This window comes from Vidua macroura, chromosome 7, assembly GCF_024509145.1.
Source record: "Vidua macroura isolate BioBank_ID:100142 chromosome 7, ASM2450914v1, whole genome shotgun sequence".
NCBI classification, from domain to species: Eukaryota; Metazoa; Chordata; class Aves; order Passeriformes; family Viduidae; genus Vidua; species Vidua macroura.
Genome location: NC_071577.1, coordinates 17,667,266 through 17,684,837, shown reverse-complemented (window position 1 = coordinate 17,684,837; position 17,572 = coordinate 17,667,266). Strand labels below are relative to the sequence as shown.

The window sequence follows — 17,572 nt, the reverse complement described above, 5'->3', positions numbered from 1 at the left end:
CATGGGTGGAATGATAGTGGAGGAGAGGGGTTTAAGTACCAATTGCTTCATTTTATCACAAGACCACAAAAATAAATGGAAAAATCAAGTTATAAAATGCTTTAAACATTTTTTCTTAACAGTACCATTCCAGTAAATGCTTTGATTGCTGTGTGAACCACTCTAGAACAAACTTCAATGTTGTTAATCCCTCACCTTTCCCTTTCTATTAATATACAAAATTTTTTGTAGCATCAATACTCAAAATACCCCAAAAAGCGGGTTGCTGAAAACAGATTTTCAGTCACAAAGATTAAGAAAGAGTAAAAAAAAAAAGTGGGAAAAAAAATGCTGTTCAAGTAATTAATGACTACTTATTTCCTGGGGCAACAATCAGAATAAATTACAAGGTGAAAAATGTGGCTACATATCAGTTCCTACTGACCTGTGAATAAAGACAATTCATTACCATTTATGGTTAAACCCCATATTTCCAGTCATATATTTCCATAAGCATATAAATAATGACATGCTGAAGAAGAAATGAGATGAATGGGAAGAGCTGCGAACCTGCTTCAGGATCTGTTGCTCTTTTGTTGCAAGTTTTACGTGGATGTGCATAAATGTTATTTTTAAAGTGATCACCTAAAGAAAAGGCTTTTTCATTGCAAAAGCTACCATGGGTGATTAACAGTGTTGCTTATAATCCCCTGAGCAGATCCAGGGCAGGATTCCTCTATCCAGTATAGCAGTGTACCCGAGGCTGAGCTCACAAGTGACTGCAGTGTAACACAGTGGAGGTGCAGCTCTTCAGAGGCTGCTGCACAAACTACTTTGTGAAAAAAGAAGCCCCAGCTGGCAAATACAGATCTCAAAGATGAGCTTTCCTCATATTTCTAGAAGATGTTGAGGATATATACACTTATTTTTGACTTTTCAAATTCTCTTTCAATTAGAGAAGGCACAGAAAAGGCATGCATTTTACCCTTGTCTCCTCCAAGGCTGTTTAAAACTCATGCTATATATTCTTGTCTATAAATTTCAGTATTTGTTTCCTTGTTTCTTATAGAAGCACCAGTATCTTACAAACACAGGAAACTTCCTATGTCCTCTAAGGCTCTCCTCAAACACCACTGAGTCCTAAGCCCTAATTCACATGCTGTATTTACACACTTAATCACATCAAACATAAATTAATGTAAGTATTTACAGCAGAATCCCAAATATTTTCAGTCTGCTTTAAACTTTGCTCTGTAAACTGGTAAATCACTACTAAATTATCTGGTTGGCTGTTTACTATGTGACAGCCATGAACAGCTGCTGCTTGCTGCTGGCACATGAAATATTTATTTGCTTAGACACAGTAGATAATAAATAAATTGTAAGTTTAGACAAGGTACCCACATGCCAAATTAGTATATTTCAGTTAGTTTATGTACAGGATTTAATTAGATTTGGGGATGACAGATTTTAACAAATCAACATAGCTTTCCCAGCTGAAATAGAAAATAAACAAAAAACCCTAAGAGTGAACACTGTAATTGCTATGCAGTTATTTTAAAGAGAGTATCCAATAACCATCAGAAGACAAAAGATACATTTTGCCATATATGGTATGTGGTGAGTAACCCACCTAAATCTGAGAGACAGAAGATTGGCTTTTTCCTCTACTTTGTGCTTTCCCTTGTAGTCTAACAAGCAATAAAAATAGAAAAATAATTCTTCTTTAGAAGGGAGTCACATTTGGTCCCAGAACCAAAGGACAGAAACAAGAGATTTTTTTATTTAACAGTGTGTGTGAATAGGGCCAGCCTTACATACAGACTCCTTTTCTTTAGCAAATTTGGGGGGTTTTCCGTAAAAACCTAGAACACTTTATTTCAAACCTCACATACTCTGATTCTGCCATGACACTGTGAAGTATAGTGGGATTTCTTAGATAGTTCATGCTTTATTCTCTTCTACAGCATGGTTCTCTCTGCCAGAGTGCTTCTCCTAACCACCTCCTCTTCCTTCCACATCTTACCATCAGACAAGGAGAAACAGAAGACCAATGTGAAACACCCTCAGCTTATAACCAAAGTGCAACTCGTATTCCAAGAAACCTTCCTGATGAAAACATATTTTCAATTTCAAATTATCTTTTTGTGAAAATGGATACTTTTCACAAACACACAAAATACTTTTAAAAAGAAAAAAACCCAAACAATGATTTTCTCATTAAAAATAATTGGGAAAAAAAATCTCAGTCACCTCTTCTTTAGTGAGTTTCAGAAAATACAGTGTGTCTTTACATAGGTGTGGATTTACTTAGCAAAAGATAAAAATAAGAATATATAACTTTCAGTGTCCTGTATTTTTATTACATATGCTTCATGCTACAGGGAACATTAATCCACTGATGCAGAGGAGTACAATCTACAGAACATCAAGTGTAGAGGCCATCAATCAGCCTCTTACTTTAATGTATCTGTCTGGGAAAGTTAGTTCTTTGAAATGTTTTTCCTAAATTAATTTTTAGTGACATCTAATGAATGTAGCTTTCTAATTTGTGAATTCATTTGTATTTGGCCTACGAAGATGTTACATTGATAGTCCTATTACCTGAGTAATTATTCCTATGTTCCATAATGCTAATTCTAACATCTTTTGTGCCCATAAACATTTCCTTTCCTCCTAGTAGTTTTCAAGTATATATTTTGTTTCTGAAAAAATGTTAGTACTAAATTATTCTGAACATTTCATTGAAATACTGAAAGTTCTTTCCAATGTCCTGACAACCACAATATGTTCAGTTCCTACTTTTGTTTGAAACTTTATCTTCATAAGAAAAAAAATTATGCAGACTCATGTTTCAGATGAAGCTGACTGTACTGAAAGCTAAAGAAAACATATCTGCTCTATTTCCAGTCCTCTTGGTACAGTGGAAGCATTTTATTGCCAGCCCAACAGCTTGATAGAATCCTGAACAGCAGTGCCATGAAACATAGATTACTGTTGCTGCTGCGTTGATCCAAGGTTGCTGCTAAAATGAAAGTCTGCTTTTCTGTATATATATGAAGCATTTAGGGGAAGGGTAAACAGTAATGTATATTCCAGAACACAACAGCTCTTTTAACAGTCATTCAATGAGTTGGGATTCATCTCATTTACCTCATTTATATCTTCTTGAGTGGTACAGTGTTGGAAATACTGTGACAGTTCTTCCTCATACTTATCAGCTCTGGAGCTCCAGTTTATGCTATCACATTCAAATCTAGCAAGTTCTTGCTTCAGATTCTTTACAGAAACATTCAAGCAATTCTAATGAGGAAAGAAACAAATTTATCAGTCTCAGGAAATGTATTGATTTAACGAGTCCAAAATTAAAATAATTGAGGCAGAAGAACATGCACAGCCAGCCACAATGGGCTAGAGTAAACTATTAAACCTCCACTGGAAGGAGAGCAAGGACATGGCAGTTTCAATCACTGGTAGTCTGGGGAGTAGTTTTGGGTCAAAGTCACAACCTAAACATGGTGTCTTCTCTGAGCAAAGAGGGAGTGACCTACTCCAGTCCTTTGCCACCTGGAGAATAGCTCCTTTCAGCCATCCATCACTTTATGATATCTGAAGAGCAGACTGCCAGTATGAATGACCTAGCCAAATCATAAGGAAAGCCTTGCTTTCTTAGTAAGTGAATGAATACTGGACAATGAAAATTCTTCCCTGAATAAATAATTCCTTTCTAAAATTATATCCATCCTGTCATGTGAATCACTCTTGAATCCACTGATAAGGTAACACTGTTACTACATTTTCTCTTTTGTTCTTATGCTATCCTTTCTTTATAGGACAATAAATCTGCAAAGCAACCTTTACAAAAATTCAAGGAATCACAATCAGGGCCTTGAACTTCACAAAACTAAAGTAAATTATGGCTTGTGGTTTTTTCCAAGCAATAATATTTTCAGATTGATTTCCTTAAGGCTCTCTCTGTATTCTTCTCAGAGTAGTAATACATATTTGCACATCTAAAATTCAGCCAGATAAGTCCAATATTCATATTTATCCTTGATTTCATAAATCATTCTACTTATACTCACAGGTTGCTGCACTGTAGACAAGATATCCACTCCCTGGGTAATAAGTAGAGTATATAGCTGTCTAATATGTGCATGTTTCTCCTGAGACTTCACAAGGTAGGCTTTGGCTTGGTGCACATTTTCAGGGTCCCCATATATTTCAGGAATATCCAGTTCTCCTAATTTTGATAGACATTCCAGCTGAAACATACAAAAACCAAAAATCAATGTCTGTTTAAAATAACTTAATTTTTTTCCCTTACCCTTCAGTTTAAGTAATTAAAATTGGTTTCAGAGCTGAGTTTTAAATTCAATCATTTCATGCAGTTTTAGATGCAAGATTTTAATTCTGATCACCAGGCTGATTATTCTTATTTTTCCGGTGAAAAGGAAAGAAAAGCAACAGCAACCAAAACTAAAGAGATTTTAACTACAATGGGAAGAATGTATGTTTTAAAATGTTATACTCACTTCTTTTTTAATATGATGGAATTTGACTGTCTTGCTGAAAATCTCATCATATTCTATCATTGCATCCTTTACTCTTTGATGGAAATTAATAAGCTCACTTATTCTCTCAGAATTCTCTTTCACAGGAAATCCCTTCTGTCTTGGTAATTCCAATAATTTTGTCAGGTACTCAAGCTCAGCATTCAGTTGCTAACAAAAATCAGAGAAGTTACTCAATTTGCACAAACATTGCAATTTTTCCTTTATATTTGACGAAATTACCACCTAACAATGTTAAATTGCCTTGGGAAGAAGTCAATGCCCTGCACTTTAAACCACTACATTCTGTACTTTTTGGTAGGCACAAATCTCAGCCATCACCCAGCCTTGCATAAAAACAAGTCAAACATAATTAAGGGACAATGGCAGAGTGAATTGCTCAAACTCAGAGACAGTATTCACAGGAGGTAGAAAGGCCACTATGATGTACCTCAGCCTCTGACCTGCTCTAAATTCAAAAGCTTGGAGCTGATGCTCTCCTCGTACTTCCACCAGCCCAGTGCTTGTGTGTCCCTTGAATACACAGCTAACACAGCACAAGATATTCTCTGGACACTGAAGGCAAACTCTCTTCTTCCCTACCTTATAAACACACACAAACACTTCCTCCTGGAAAGCTGTTGTGAAACATAAAACACTTCAACCCCAGACAGACTGTCTGGCATTAATGAGGGTGTGGATCTTTATGGGACCAAAAAGAGAATTTGATGTACCCTTCACTCCATTAGCTTGGTTTCTTACCTCATAGTGTGGTTTCATTTGGTTCAGCTTTTTCTGGAGTTCCAAAACAATTAAAAGGTCACTTCCAAGGTCAACTGGTACTGAAAGCTGGAGGGCCTCCTGAAGAATCTCTAATCCATGGGTAGTCTAAAAAAGGATCAAAAATTTCAGCATTTCTAACTGCAATAAGTTCTAAAAACCCAAATTTAAAGTCAAAGCTACATTTGTAACAAAACTTCCTCAAACCAGGCACCCAAATGCTGTCAGTAAAGCCTCTCTGTCATAAACCTTCTGAGTGACAAGGGTGATAAGATATCTTTAAGACAGCATGAAAAAGCGACTCGAACGCCAGGACTGCAAGACCACAGACACACGATTTCTGTGATAACAGATGTGCTGGTGTACTGCTGAGTGGCACTAGAGACACAGCAGCTACAAGCCTAGCTGGTGTTTCTGGTTCTGCTACTCGCCCAGCTAGTGCATCTTTTAAAGAACACTGCACACTCTCCCTGTGCCAAGAAGGTTTCAGTCCTCTTTCTGCATGAACAATGTTGGACTTCAGTTTACTAACTGTTAGGACGCAGTTGAGTTTAGCAACTGTTCAGTCTCCAAAAAATGATGCTTTTAAAAAGAATTTAAAAATCACTGCTGGTAAAGCATTAATTAAACTTCATTAAAATGTAGAATTTGAAGTGGAGACTTGGACTTGTATGTATTTGAGTAAGGGAAAAAAAGATCAAAAATATTTCATGGTTTGGACAACTGAATGACGCAACAGAGAACACAATATGGACAAGAATCATATCTTACTGATCATCACTCTTAAATAATACCTATAATAGTTAATGAGAGAGCCACAGAAAAGCTAATACCAATCTAGAAATATCTGCCACAGTTGCTTTCTTCCTAGCTATTTTACTTACGATTTTTAGTTGTTCTTTAAATATCTGGCACTGTTGCTTGATGGGTTTTACTTGAGTAATTTTAAAATTCCAGATTGCCCAAAGATCAGTCAGCTCTTTCCTTTCTTTATTCAGATTAATAATGATATCTTCTGTTACTTTTATTGATTTTTCTACTTCTAATATTAAACTCTCATTTACCTGGCAAATAAACAGACACATTTTTTTCCACACATATTTTTATAACATACAATTAAAACTTCATAATTTTAAATAAAGCTTAATAAAACCTCAACTATTCTAATGTAACTTTTAATAAAAATTTTATACTTTTGAATACACTTTTCCCTTAATATTGTCTAGAAATAGGCACAGATTGACAGAATTTGTAAACTGAGGACATATAAAGCTGGTGTTTAAAACATAGAACATAATTCAGTAATGACTGAATTATAGTCCTCTAATGTCTGTTTCACACTCAGACAAAATAAAAGAATTTCTGACTAAACAGAACTACCCAAAATGGCCTTTTGGAGAATAAATAGCAACTGGAAAAGAAAGTAGGTGAAGAAAAGATCACCCCTTTATGTTGATAAACAAAGCATCACTGAAGTGCAGGAGGGATAAAGTGTTTAGTATTTGAATATTTGGTATTTTTTCCTCTTTTCAGTATAATCTCTATGAGAAATACCAGAAAACTGGGTAATGCCATTTCTGGTTTCCCATTTAATTATTTTTTTTTCCTAAGAGAAGCTGTTTTTGTAAATTACTAGTATGATCTGTATCTTCCAGATATTTAAAAGCTACAATCTGGGAGTATCATGGGAACAGAGTAGTAGAAAATATGGTGACAACACATATCCAGGTCATTAGGGAGGTAATGTCTGAAGATGTGTCAAGATTTTAAGGGACTTTGCCATTACTCTGTCTTACCTTTGCTTGGCTGCATCCAGCTGGGACACACACCCTGCACTAACAGCCTGAGCACCTTCCCTCCCTCGGCTGGGTTTTCCAATTCACCTTGCACCCTGCTGTAGTTTACCAACACCACCTCCCCCTTCCCAGCTCAATGTCTTAACTGCTCCCTAGTGTGTCCTATAAAAGCAGAAAGAACAGCTGGGTATTCAGGCTGACCTCATTAATTTGGATTACTTTAGGAGGTGTAGCTTAGGGAATGATTGCACATCTCAAACGATCACCTCATGAAGTGTTGTTGGAAATTAAACAGGGATGCCTAGGCAGTGTGGCTGCTGGACAGAATGTAAAGACACTGGGAAAGATTGTCTGCAAGGAAGCAGCTCTAACATCCATTTCTTTAGAAGAATCCATACGCTCAGGCAGTAAAGACTCCTTGCCTCTTAGTGGAAGTAAAATAAACTTAATATTTTACTTGTGTATATGCTGCTTTCCAATATGAAAAAAACAGATATGACAATGTATTACATTTGTATGCATGGACTGGGTCAATAAGGGCTCTGTCATTGCTAACCACAAAACATTTCGTATTACCATAAGAACTCAAATACTTTCTTCTACTGAAAGTAAATATCAGCATTAGCCCCTTTAAAACCAGGTACACAATCCATCAGGCATAGAACTAGGATTGGACCTCATCACAGGCAAGAATAAAATATTCAGTATGGTTTATCAGATCATACTCACCACATTTACTAAATTAAGAAAATAGCAACCCATATTTTGGGTGGAAAAAGTCTTCTTTATAGTCTGTTGCCACTGAGTATTAGCTGACTCTATTGCAATTTTGTTTTCAGTCTCTCTGTTTGTTGATAGGGGTTTTGAATTATAGAATTCCTTCAGATTTTTAATATCATCATTCACCTATAGAAAGACATCAAATAAATACAAAAAAACAAATCAAACTTTGAGGTGCTATAACCAGAAGTTATAGAGATATGATAAATTTGAATAGCACCCTCTGAGTCTTCTCTTAATTTTAAGATCTAGGAGTCCCTAAAATATTTACAAACACCAAACAATAAAATAGTTTTAAATAACTTTCCCACTGGTAGATGGCAAGCAGACAGCTGGCAGTAATTAGCTCAATTTCTGTCACATATCCTTACATGGATTTTATGTACCAGTATATCAATGCACTGATTTTCACTGATTTGCTTAATATGAAGTAATTGAAGTTAGCAATAATCAGAAGTAGATGTAATACAATATTTTTTGTAGTTTATCATGCAATAAATAAATCCTATGGATAATGTTATCTGATAGGTTCCATGCTATCCTCAATATTTTTTTCTAAATATTAAAGAACAGCTACCATATTGTAGAATCTTAAAATGGAATCCAAATAAAAATGAAAATTATCTATCCTGGACACCATTAGCACAACTACCAAAATTATGTTGGTATTGAATTGATTATGCTTTGAGCTAGAGCTGGTTTTCATTTCATTTTTAAAAACAATCATATGAATTAGCATGTCAGTGGAAATAGTGTAAGACAGCAACAAAGATCCCTATGAACATATCATAGGACATTTTTAAAAGTTATATGAAGCAAATCAGTAAATTTAATATTCAGAATACCTATATAGAAGCATTTTTATCATGTATATAATGAGAGTGCACATGCAGAGAGGAGAAAAATCTAAATCAATTACAATCCTTCCTACAATGGAAGCAAATTTTTCAGTTGTAAGATTTTTACAGTTTAGTCAGAGAATAAATAAGTAATCCATACCTCTACAGCTGAATGTAAAAAGGCCACATAAGTTTCTAGAATTTCTAGCTTGGAACTAATATTTTTTTCAATTTTTTTCAGCTCTTTATTCAGAAAGTCAGCTCTGCTAGAAAAAGCTGCCACCTGCTCAGGTTCCAACTCTTCCATATTTTTGATGATTCCCTCAGCTGCTCTCAGTTCACATGAAGTTTCCTTTGAAGGTAGAAACATAGAAAAAAAAATGTATAATGACTGGAAAGGACTTGTGACTATTGACATCACATTGTTAATTTTCATTAGGATTGCTTTTTTATGTATAATTTAATTACTTGCTTGAAGAAGAGCTCAATTTAGCTTGGAGACTAAATCACAGAAATATCTATTTCTTTCCTAAAAATGATAGGTGCAGTTATTGAAATAGTTATTTTGAAAGCTAGCATATCACAGTCCCCAGAAGGAATAGTTAGAAGAGGTGTAGAGTTATAAGAGTGTATATATCTGTCAAGGCAAAGTAGATACTGCAGCAAACAAAAGTGACACCCTGACATGCAAAATTTTGGCAGAAAAGACACTTAAAACTATTATAAGGTCTTGAGGAATAAAAATATGTTCTTGCTTATCTGCTGAGATTTTGTTACTATGTGCTCTTCAGAATTGTTTTAATGTGAATTTAATTTCCACAGGTACTGTACAGATCCATCTCTTGGACCCCATAAGCTGTTGCCTGAAACAAAAAGGAGCTCTGCAGGAGTAATGGAATTTTAAGTACTGAAAATATGTATGATACTCCTAAAATACACACTGCCATGTTGTTCAGCTTAGGCTGAAATATGCACCTATGCTGAGGCTGTGGAAGGCATTCAAGTGGTTTTACCCCACTTCCAGATACTGCAGGGCTTCTATGGGACTGGGAAAGGTCCTGGATAAAAACAGCCTCACGTGTGACAGAGCTGAGCGCTGCAGGTCTCTCATCAAATGGCTGCACTCCCAACATGACCAATGATCTCTTTACAGCTCTCTTCACAGCTTCTCTTTTTTCTTTTTTTGCCAATGCATCCCTTATATTTGGCACAATAAACCACAAGAAGGTTTTTCTCTGACTCTGGCTGTCTAGACAATTATTAAACCTGGTGCCTCACGTAGGCGTAGCAATCCACATTTGAAGAGTCTTCCTACCGAGAATTGGTTCGAGGATCCTGAGGCAGTAACAAATAACACGGTGAGATAGAGATAGTGGAGAAAACCAGTGATTTAATGATTGTAATGTTATCTGTGGTTTTGTTCATTAACTACAGTTTTAAAACAAACCATAGACCTATTTTCTTTACAAGAAACTCTCAGCCTCTCACCTTATTTAGAATTGTATACAAGAAACATTTGTTTCTAAAAGCACTCAACATTATTGAAAGGTTTTTTACCTTTGTTTGTTTAGCCAGTTCAAGGTGCTTATTCAAAACTCTTTCTGACTCACACAAATACGAGCCAATCTCCATTCCAACTGCGAGCATCGGGGCGAGTTTTTTAATTGATTGCGACACCTTTATTTGAAAGTATTATTCACATGGTTAATTTATATAAATAGACATCATAAACCAGTATAAAATACCACTTTTTACAGAAAAAAAAATGAGGTAACACTTCTCTGTTGGTGTGTAGATTATGTTTCTGGGCATAATGTTGTGGTTGAAACCTAAATGACAACTGTACCACACTGTTCACACACACTTCTCAACCCCAAATGGTGGGATGGAGAGAAGAAATGAAGAAAAGATAGAACTTGTGCTTTTATATCATGTATACTCAGAGAAAGATGGAAATTATATAAAAGAAGACAACTCTACTATTTCTTCAACAGGCATGATGAAAACCTCTTCTTGTTTGCTCTTATTTTATTGACAGTGCTTTCCTTTACCCTAAATATCTGAGGCTTGTGATTTCAATATGGCACAACTGCATTATAATCTTGCTATTATAGCCCCAGCAGAAATATTTTGATTCTGTTCCAGAAAGCACATTTAAAGCTTCTCTGACAGGGCAAGAGACCTATTTTTGTGCAGATACATGTACAGAATTTGCTTCCACTGTCACTAAGATATTATGTATGCACTATAATAACAAAACAGATTAGGAAGAGCACAGGCAGACGATGCCAGACACAGCACACATAGTTATTATTAGACATGTGAATTTACATCTAACATTTTTATTAAGAACTGGCTGCCAATTGAGGTTCAAATTTTATTATATGAGGTTGAGGGACAATTGAATTTGGCACCAGATTCCTTGGGATACTTTGCTTTAGAGAATTGGGATTAAAAGTGTATTGCTTGGTAACAATATAGCAATAAGCACTCTTTACTGCAATGAACAATTGTGTTATGACACAATGTTCTCTAATGCAAGACTGGGAACAAAGTGATTGGAGCAAATGGCACATTGAAACCTTATGTTCAAATTAAGGTTTATATTTTAAGTAAAAGTTGCCTTTATAATTTAACTTTTAAATTAAGATTCACAACACCATAGTGACATCATTTCAATAAACATAAATGTTATGGAAAAGGGCCAATTTGTAGCAAATTAAATTCACATTTGATTGATAATAGTTCATTATAAACATAATGCAAATACAAAATATCAGATTGCAGACTTAATTATTCAGCCATTAAATTTGATTTACTTTTCTCATCTCCACTCCTGGTTTCTTTCGTATGAAGCTTGCTAAAAGACTATACTTTTTTAATTTGAATTTACACATAGAAACTTATTTAGGAGCTATTTGTCTATTCCATCTCTGACAAGTCATTTAGAAGGTCTGTAGTACTATATGACATTCAACCATTTAAAGAAGGTTATCATGTCCTTGATGCATCAATACCTTAATTAACAAAAGGAATTTTTTATAATGAACAGAATCTAGTCTCCTTAATAGAATCTAGTCTCCTTCACATTTACTGAAAATTTGCTGTGGTTCAGTCACTGTGCTTATTAAACGTCAATTCTTGCCTCACTTTTATTTTTATCTTCAGCCACATAAAACAGATGACAGAAGCAGTATAAGAAACCTGCTTACGGGTCACAGGACTGATTGTTCACTTTTCTGAAAGAACAAATTATAATAGTTCATTATCCAAGCAAATTCATGCTTAATTGAACATCACTGGTAAAATGTTCTTGTGGAAATGGCTCAATTTTTCAGAACAGCTTTTGGTTTCTTTGTGTTGATAAGAGAATTCAGCATTCTAACTACAACTGTGCTCTCTCTAAAAAACTTATTATTTGATTCAACTTCAATATTCACTATAGCTAAATTATGGAAATACAATGCACTGTTCATGAATGCACTAAGAAGATGTGCTACAATGCTGATAATAACCATCACAAAGATGATCAGAATGCTGGAGCACCTCTCCTATGGTGACAGACTGAGAAGCTGCAGTTGTTTAGCCTGGAGAGCAGGGGACTTTGGGAAGTCTTTATAAGAGACACTTGCAGTACCTAAAGGGGCCTATAAGAAAGCTCAAGGGTGACTTGGAGTGACAGAACAAGGGATAATGGCTTCAAACTGAAACAAGGTAGGTCTAGATTAGATACACAGAAGAAATTCTTCACTATGTGGGTGGTAAGACACTGGCACAATTTGCCCAGAGAAGCTGTGGCTGCCCTGTCCCCAGAAGCATCCAAGGCCAGGCTGGATGGGGCTTCGAGCCACATGGTCTAGTGGAAGATGTCCTTGCCCATAGCAGAGGGGTTGGAATGAGATGTTATTTAAGGTCCCTTTCAACCTAATCCATTCTGTGAATCTATGATATACCTTACTCAGATGATCTTCAAGCGAGGCAGTCCATTGTTGTTTCTTCAAAGTAAGTTCTTCGTTATCTGGACACTGCCTGTTTAATTGATCTACTTTGTTTTGAACATATTCCATCATTTTCTGAATTCCTGCCACCCAAGAGCTAAAATAGAAAAGTAGAACTGTCATTTATTTCTATTTTTTTGCTCAACATAAAGGATGATTATGATTTTAAAAAAAAACAACAATCATTCTGTTGATTTGTATGATGAGTAACTTAAGAATTTTAAACTGTTATTCTTAGAAGAAAAATAACCAAGAAAAATATTAAAATTAATCCAAATTAAATTGATAATTAGTAAAACACAGGAATGAAATTTCCAAACAAATAATTTGTCACCAGTGCCTAAGGTTGATTCACAAGACAGATACATTAATTCTCAAAAGACACATAGCCTGATTCACTTAGAAATAGCTAATTTCTCTTTTCAATCTAGCTATATTATCTAAAAACTAAAATGACAAATGGAAGAGCTTAAAAGGGAAAATATATGGCATACCAGTACTATTTTAAAAAGAATGTTTTCTTTGGAGTCTAAAATATTTTAGTGTTTTTACAGTAGCTGATAAAAAGAATGCCATATACATTCTAAGTCAATCTCTCCTTACAGGTGTTATTTTAATGGGAGAAAAAACCCCACCAATTTACAAAACAGTGGCTTGCATTATAACTTAAACCATCATATCAGGGAAGCAATTCAGAACGTGAATACTTGAGGCATTCCACTTTAGATTGTAAAGAAGTTACCTCATACTATTAAGAACTGAAGTTTTGATATTAACCCCCTCTCCCCACACATCAAGTTATTTCCTACTTAAATTTATATTCATCATAAGATTTTTTGTAAAACTAACATGTTCAAAATAAGTTTTTTCATGACTTTAGTTTCATCAGAAACTTATGCTAATACCTGTGAGAATCTGCTTTGTTAATTAAAGTTCGTCCCTTCTCCATGGTAGTTGCTGTACAGCCGTTAATTGCTTCCTGCAATTCCTTGTACTTCAGTGTCAATATAGGTAAATGTAAGCCTTCTGAAATAGAGATTTTATGGTAATTTTCAATACTTTCAAGACCATCAAGTACCTGAAGAAAAAAAGAAAAGCATATGTTATCAATATTTCTGTTGGAACCGTAATTGGAAATTATCTGTTTTTAAAACTTCTATAAATGATCTCAAAAAATATACCTGAAAAAAATACAAGACCATTTGGTCTTTGGACACCCTAAAATATAAACTTTTCTGTCTAGTCTTCTTACTGAAAGATTTTTGGAAAAAAAGGTTGCATTATTAATAATACTGATTATAATTAGCTCCTGTGGAGACCACTGCAAGTATAGGCATTATTTCTGGTGTCCCTAGAAAACAATCTTAAAGCCCAATTCATGGCAAAAAACATTTCCCAAATACCTTATTTTGAAACCAAACACTGAATATACTTAAAGGAAATAAAAAAGGGAATACATTTTTGAATGGATTTGCCATTTTGGATAGAAGTTTGAAGCAAAAAGTCATAAGAAAAGGGTAATTGGATTTGTAATTTTCCACTTCAAATTGCTGAGCCTACTGTTTGCATAATCCCACATCCACCAGCCTTCAAGAGCACACTAACAGTTTCATTGTCAGGTTATTATAACACGCTTGGCTTTTTACCTACCTTGACAGCAGCATGAAAAAAGTCATTGGCCTCTTGCAGCAGGGCTTTCCTTTCTTCCATGTGGAAGCACACTTCTTCTTGCAACAGACAGATTTTCTGATTTGAAAGTTTTAGATGTTCTTTTTCTGTATAGTCCTCTGAAAGCAAAATCCTAAATGCTTCACCTTCCAATTGTTCCACAGTGTAATTCCATTCCTAGTGGGAAAAATTCCACTTTAGTCAATTACACATAGAAAAATAATATACTGCATGGTAATAATATAAGCAGTGGAAACTGTGTATTTTTATAGGCATGAAAGCTAACATTATTTAAAACAGTATTTCTACTTGGAGGGGCTTCCCAGCAAATCATGGTTTTAGTGATGAGAGTTTCCAGCAGTGGCATTCTACATTTTTGACACAGTTTCACAGGCAGGAGCAGCAGTTACTAAGGTGTCTGCTGGGAAAAAATGGTCGGGATAACAAAGACAAGAAACCTCCTGGTAAGACCACACTCTCATGGCAAACAGCCCTTCAGCCCACCTATTTAATCAACAACAAATTAAAATATTGCCTAGACAATAGCTGCTTGCAGTGAGAGAATTTCTGCTAAGAGATGCCTGGTAATCACTTCAATCAAATGACCCTCCCTTACATCAGGTTGTGCCATCATCCTTGGCATTCTGCATTGCACAGTTTCCCCGATTTCCTACACAAAATCTTAAGTTCACTTAGAAAATATCTCTGTCTTATCTGACCATGAACCTTTCTAGTGGCAGTGGCAGAAGGAAAAAAAGGAAGCTTATACTTAAGAATTTCAAGCCATAGAGCCAGAAACATTTCTGACAATTGAGCCAGGTCCTTTAAAACTAAGTAATCTTTCTAATTTTTAAAATTTCTTTTCCAAATTAAAATAATGACCATTACAGACAACTGGATGCTGTAATCTTCAGCCTGTACTTTTAATTAAGTGAAACCTTGCACTCTATTATTTAATGCGCAGTTCCCCTTTCATAAAATCCTTTGTCTCTCTATCCTAAGCAATATTAAGCAAGAATGAGGATTTTAGGCATAATAAATCACAGTCTGCTGTGCTGTATTTGTTACTTTTTACTTGACAAATTTATCTTGGGGGGGAAAAAACAGTAAGGAGGTGTCCCCATACACACGGCTGAAGTGACTTGATTTCCAGTTATATCAGCACTAGAACATTGTCAGCTTCCAATATTTGCAGCTGGAATGACTGGTATGAATTGCATGGTCAGATTTTAATAGTAATTTTACTTACATTTAAACATATAGGTATTTATGATAATTAGAAAACAAACCTGAAGTCAGGATCTTTTAACTGGGATTAATACTAATTCACCACAAAAATGACGAAAAAAAGTGCAGTTGAATATGTGAATCCTCATTTTGCTATTATTTTTAATTGTATCATAATTAAAAATAATATTTTATGCAAGAATGAAGAATGCACATGTATTAAACAATATTTTACGCAAGAATGAAAAATGCACGTGTATTAGTGGAAAGAAAATTGTCCATAATTTGCTTAGAAGTAAATATGTAAAGACAAAAGTTCTGAATTGTTCCAGTGTATTATATGTTTAAATTATAATTATAGCAGTCAAGATTAATTATAAGAAAATGAATCAACTTACAGTGAAATTATTCCACGTAAGAGTATTTCATTGTAACAAAACTCATAAATTTGTTGGGTACAAGATGCCCAACAGCGGCTTTTAGGTGATCTAAAAGCAGATATTGAACTCTGCCTTGTTTATATTGAGGCAAGGCTCTTCTCTAAGTTTTCATACAAGCTCAAAAACCCAATTTATTATAGTAATTTATATTTTAAAGCATTCCACAAACACTGCAACCTTGCACACTTTCTGAGGGTATTAAATTTGGTTAGACTCATTTGCTATCCTGTTTAAACATTCCTCAGTTGGTTGAAATCCATAAAACAGCTAGCGACAACTTCATTTTCAGCTTTCTATTTATAAGGAAATGTTTCTACACATAAAAAGCCTAGTCTTTCCATCAACAGGACATAAAAACTCAGGGGAAAAATCTTAGCTTCTTCTGTTCTTCAGACCCCAACATGTTAAATTCATAACAGTCTGCCAGTCAGCACTAACATATTTCTTACTCATTTTCCTTGAAAGGAACACACAGCCTCCTCTTACACTGACTTTTCAATTTACCAGGAGATGCTTGTGAATTGCTCTGACACATTAAAGACACATTGAATGTGCCTCCGTAGCTCTTGTCACTATCCTTTTCCTCGCACTAGTAGTCTTAAAAACTTGCTTTCACTATTCCATTTGGCGAGGAAAATGAGTCCTTTCTAGGTTCTTTGATGAAACAGGTGTTTTTCAAGAGTGTTAAAACTGATGAATTAAAAACATTGTAGCTTTAATTAAAAGTCTTGAAGATTTTCTGCCTTCTAAAATATTCAGCACAAGTATGGGGGGAAAAATGTGGAAATACCTAAAAATTTACCTTGTTATTAAACAATTATTGTGGAATAAATTGACTTTTCTTGTCCATACAATAAACCATTTGAACTTTGAATTAAAACCTCAGAAGCTGTATAAAAGTTTTTTCACTGGCATGTTTTAGATTTAAGCTTAGAAAACTTTGAAGCGCATTCATTTGACTTCAGATCATGATCCATATATTAGATAAAATTGCAATTAAAACATAAGTTAATTAAACATAAAAGCATGCATTTTTTCAGAATGTTTGATAAATTGGCTTATTCTCTCATATGCAAAAATGTCCACAACTGAACTTTTTCTGAGCTTTTTCAAATCTGCCTGTCACTGGTTCATCGCATACATCAGCACATTGATAATTTAGTCCTTGTGAATATTCAAAAGGCTTTCCCCTTCAGGAACTACACTGCAGTATAACTACCAATATAGTCATATTATATTTTTATAATCAAATTTTAAAAGAGGTAGTGGGCACTAATAAAACCACAAGGGGCTGTGAGCTGCTATGACCATTACCATATGATGTGTCTTCTGGGAAGTTCAGTGAATGGCTGTAGCAGTGTATTTAACAGTGAGCTGATAAAATCAACAAGCAGAAAGAGCAAAAAGAATTCAAAGTCTGTTACCCCCAGAAAACTGCTGAGATATGTTGAAAATTATTTGGCCACAAAGTGGTGCTAGCAGTTCTTCCTTACCATGTCAAGCACCTCCAAG

At 34.9% G+C, this 17,572-nt stretch overlaps 1 protein-coding gene across 3 annotated transcripts in view; it reads right to left on the bottom strand.

The window, feature by feature from the left end:
- Positions 1-17,572, bottom strand: part of CCDC141 (coiled-coil domain containing 141) — a 57,534-nt gene that overhangs the window by 22,937 nt on the left and 17,025 nt on the right. For all 3 annotated transcript variants that reach the window (XM_053982642.1, XM_053982641.1, XM_053982643.1), the window contains exons 7-17: positions 14,376-14,570; positions 13,631-13,803; positions 12,681-12,822; positions 10,285-10,404; positions 8,888-9,079; positions 7,838-8,014; positions 6,197-6,376; positions 5,295-5,420; positions 4,515-4,703; positions 4,065-4,244; positions 3,133-3,282 (exon numbers count right to left, since the gene is read on the bottom strand). In XM_053982642.1, the coding sequence (XP_053838617.1) occupies positions 3,133-3,282; positions 4,065-4,244; positions 4,515-4,703; positions 5,295-5,420; positions 6,197-6,376; positions 7,838-8,014; positions 8,888-9,079; positions 10,285-10,404; positions 12,681-12,822; positions 13,631-13,803; positions 14,376-14,570 (1,824 nt within the window). The remainder of the gene's footprint in view (positions 1-3,132; positions 3,283-4,064; positions 4,245-4,514; positions 4,704-5,294; positions 5,421-6,196; positions 6,377-7,837; positions 8,015-8,887; positions 9,080-10,284; positions 10,405-12,680; positions 12,823-13,630; positions 13,804-14,375; positions 14,571-17,572) is intronic.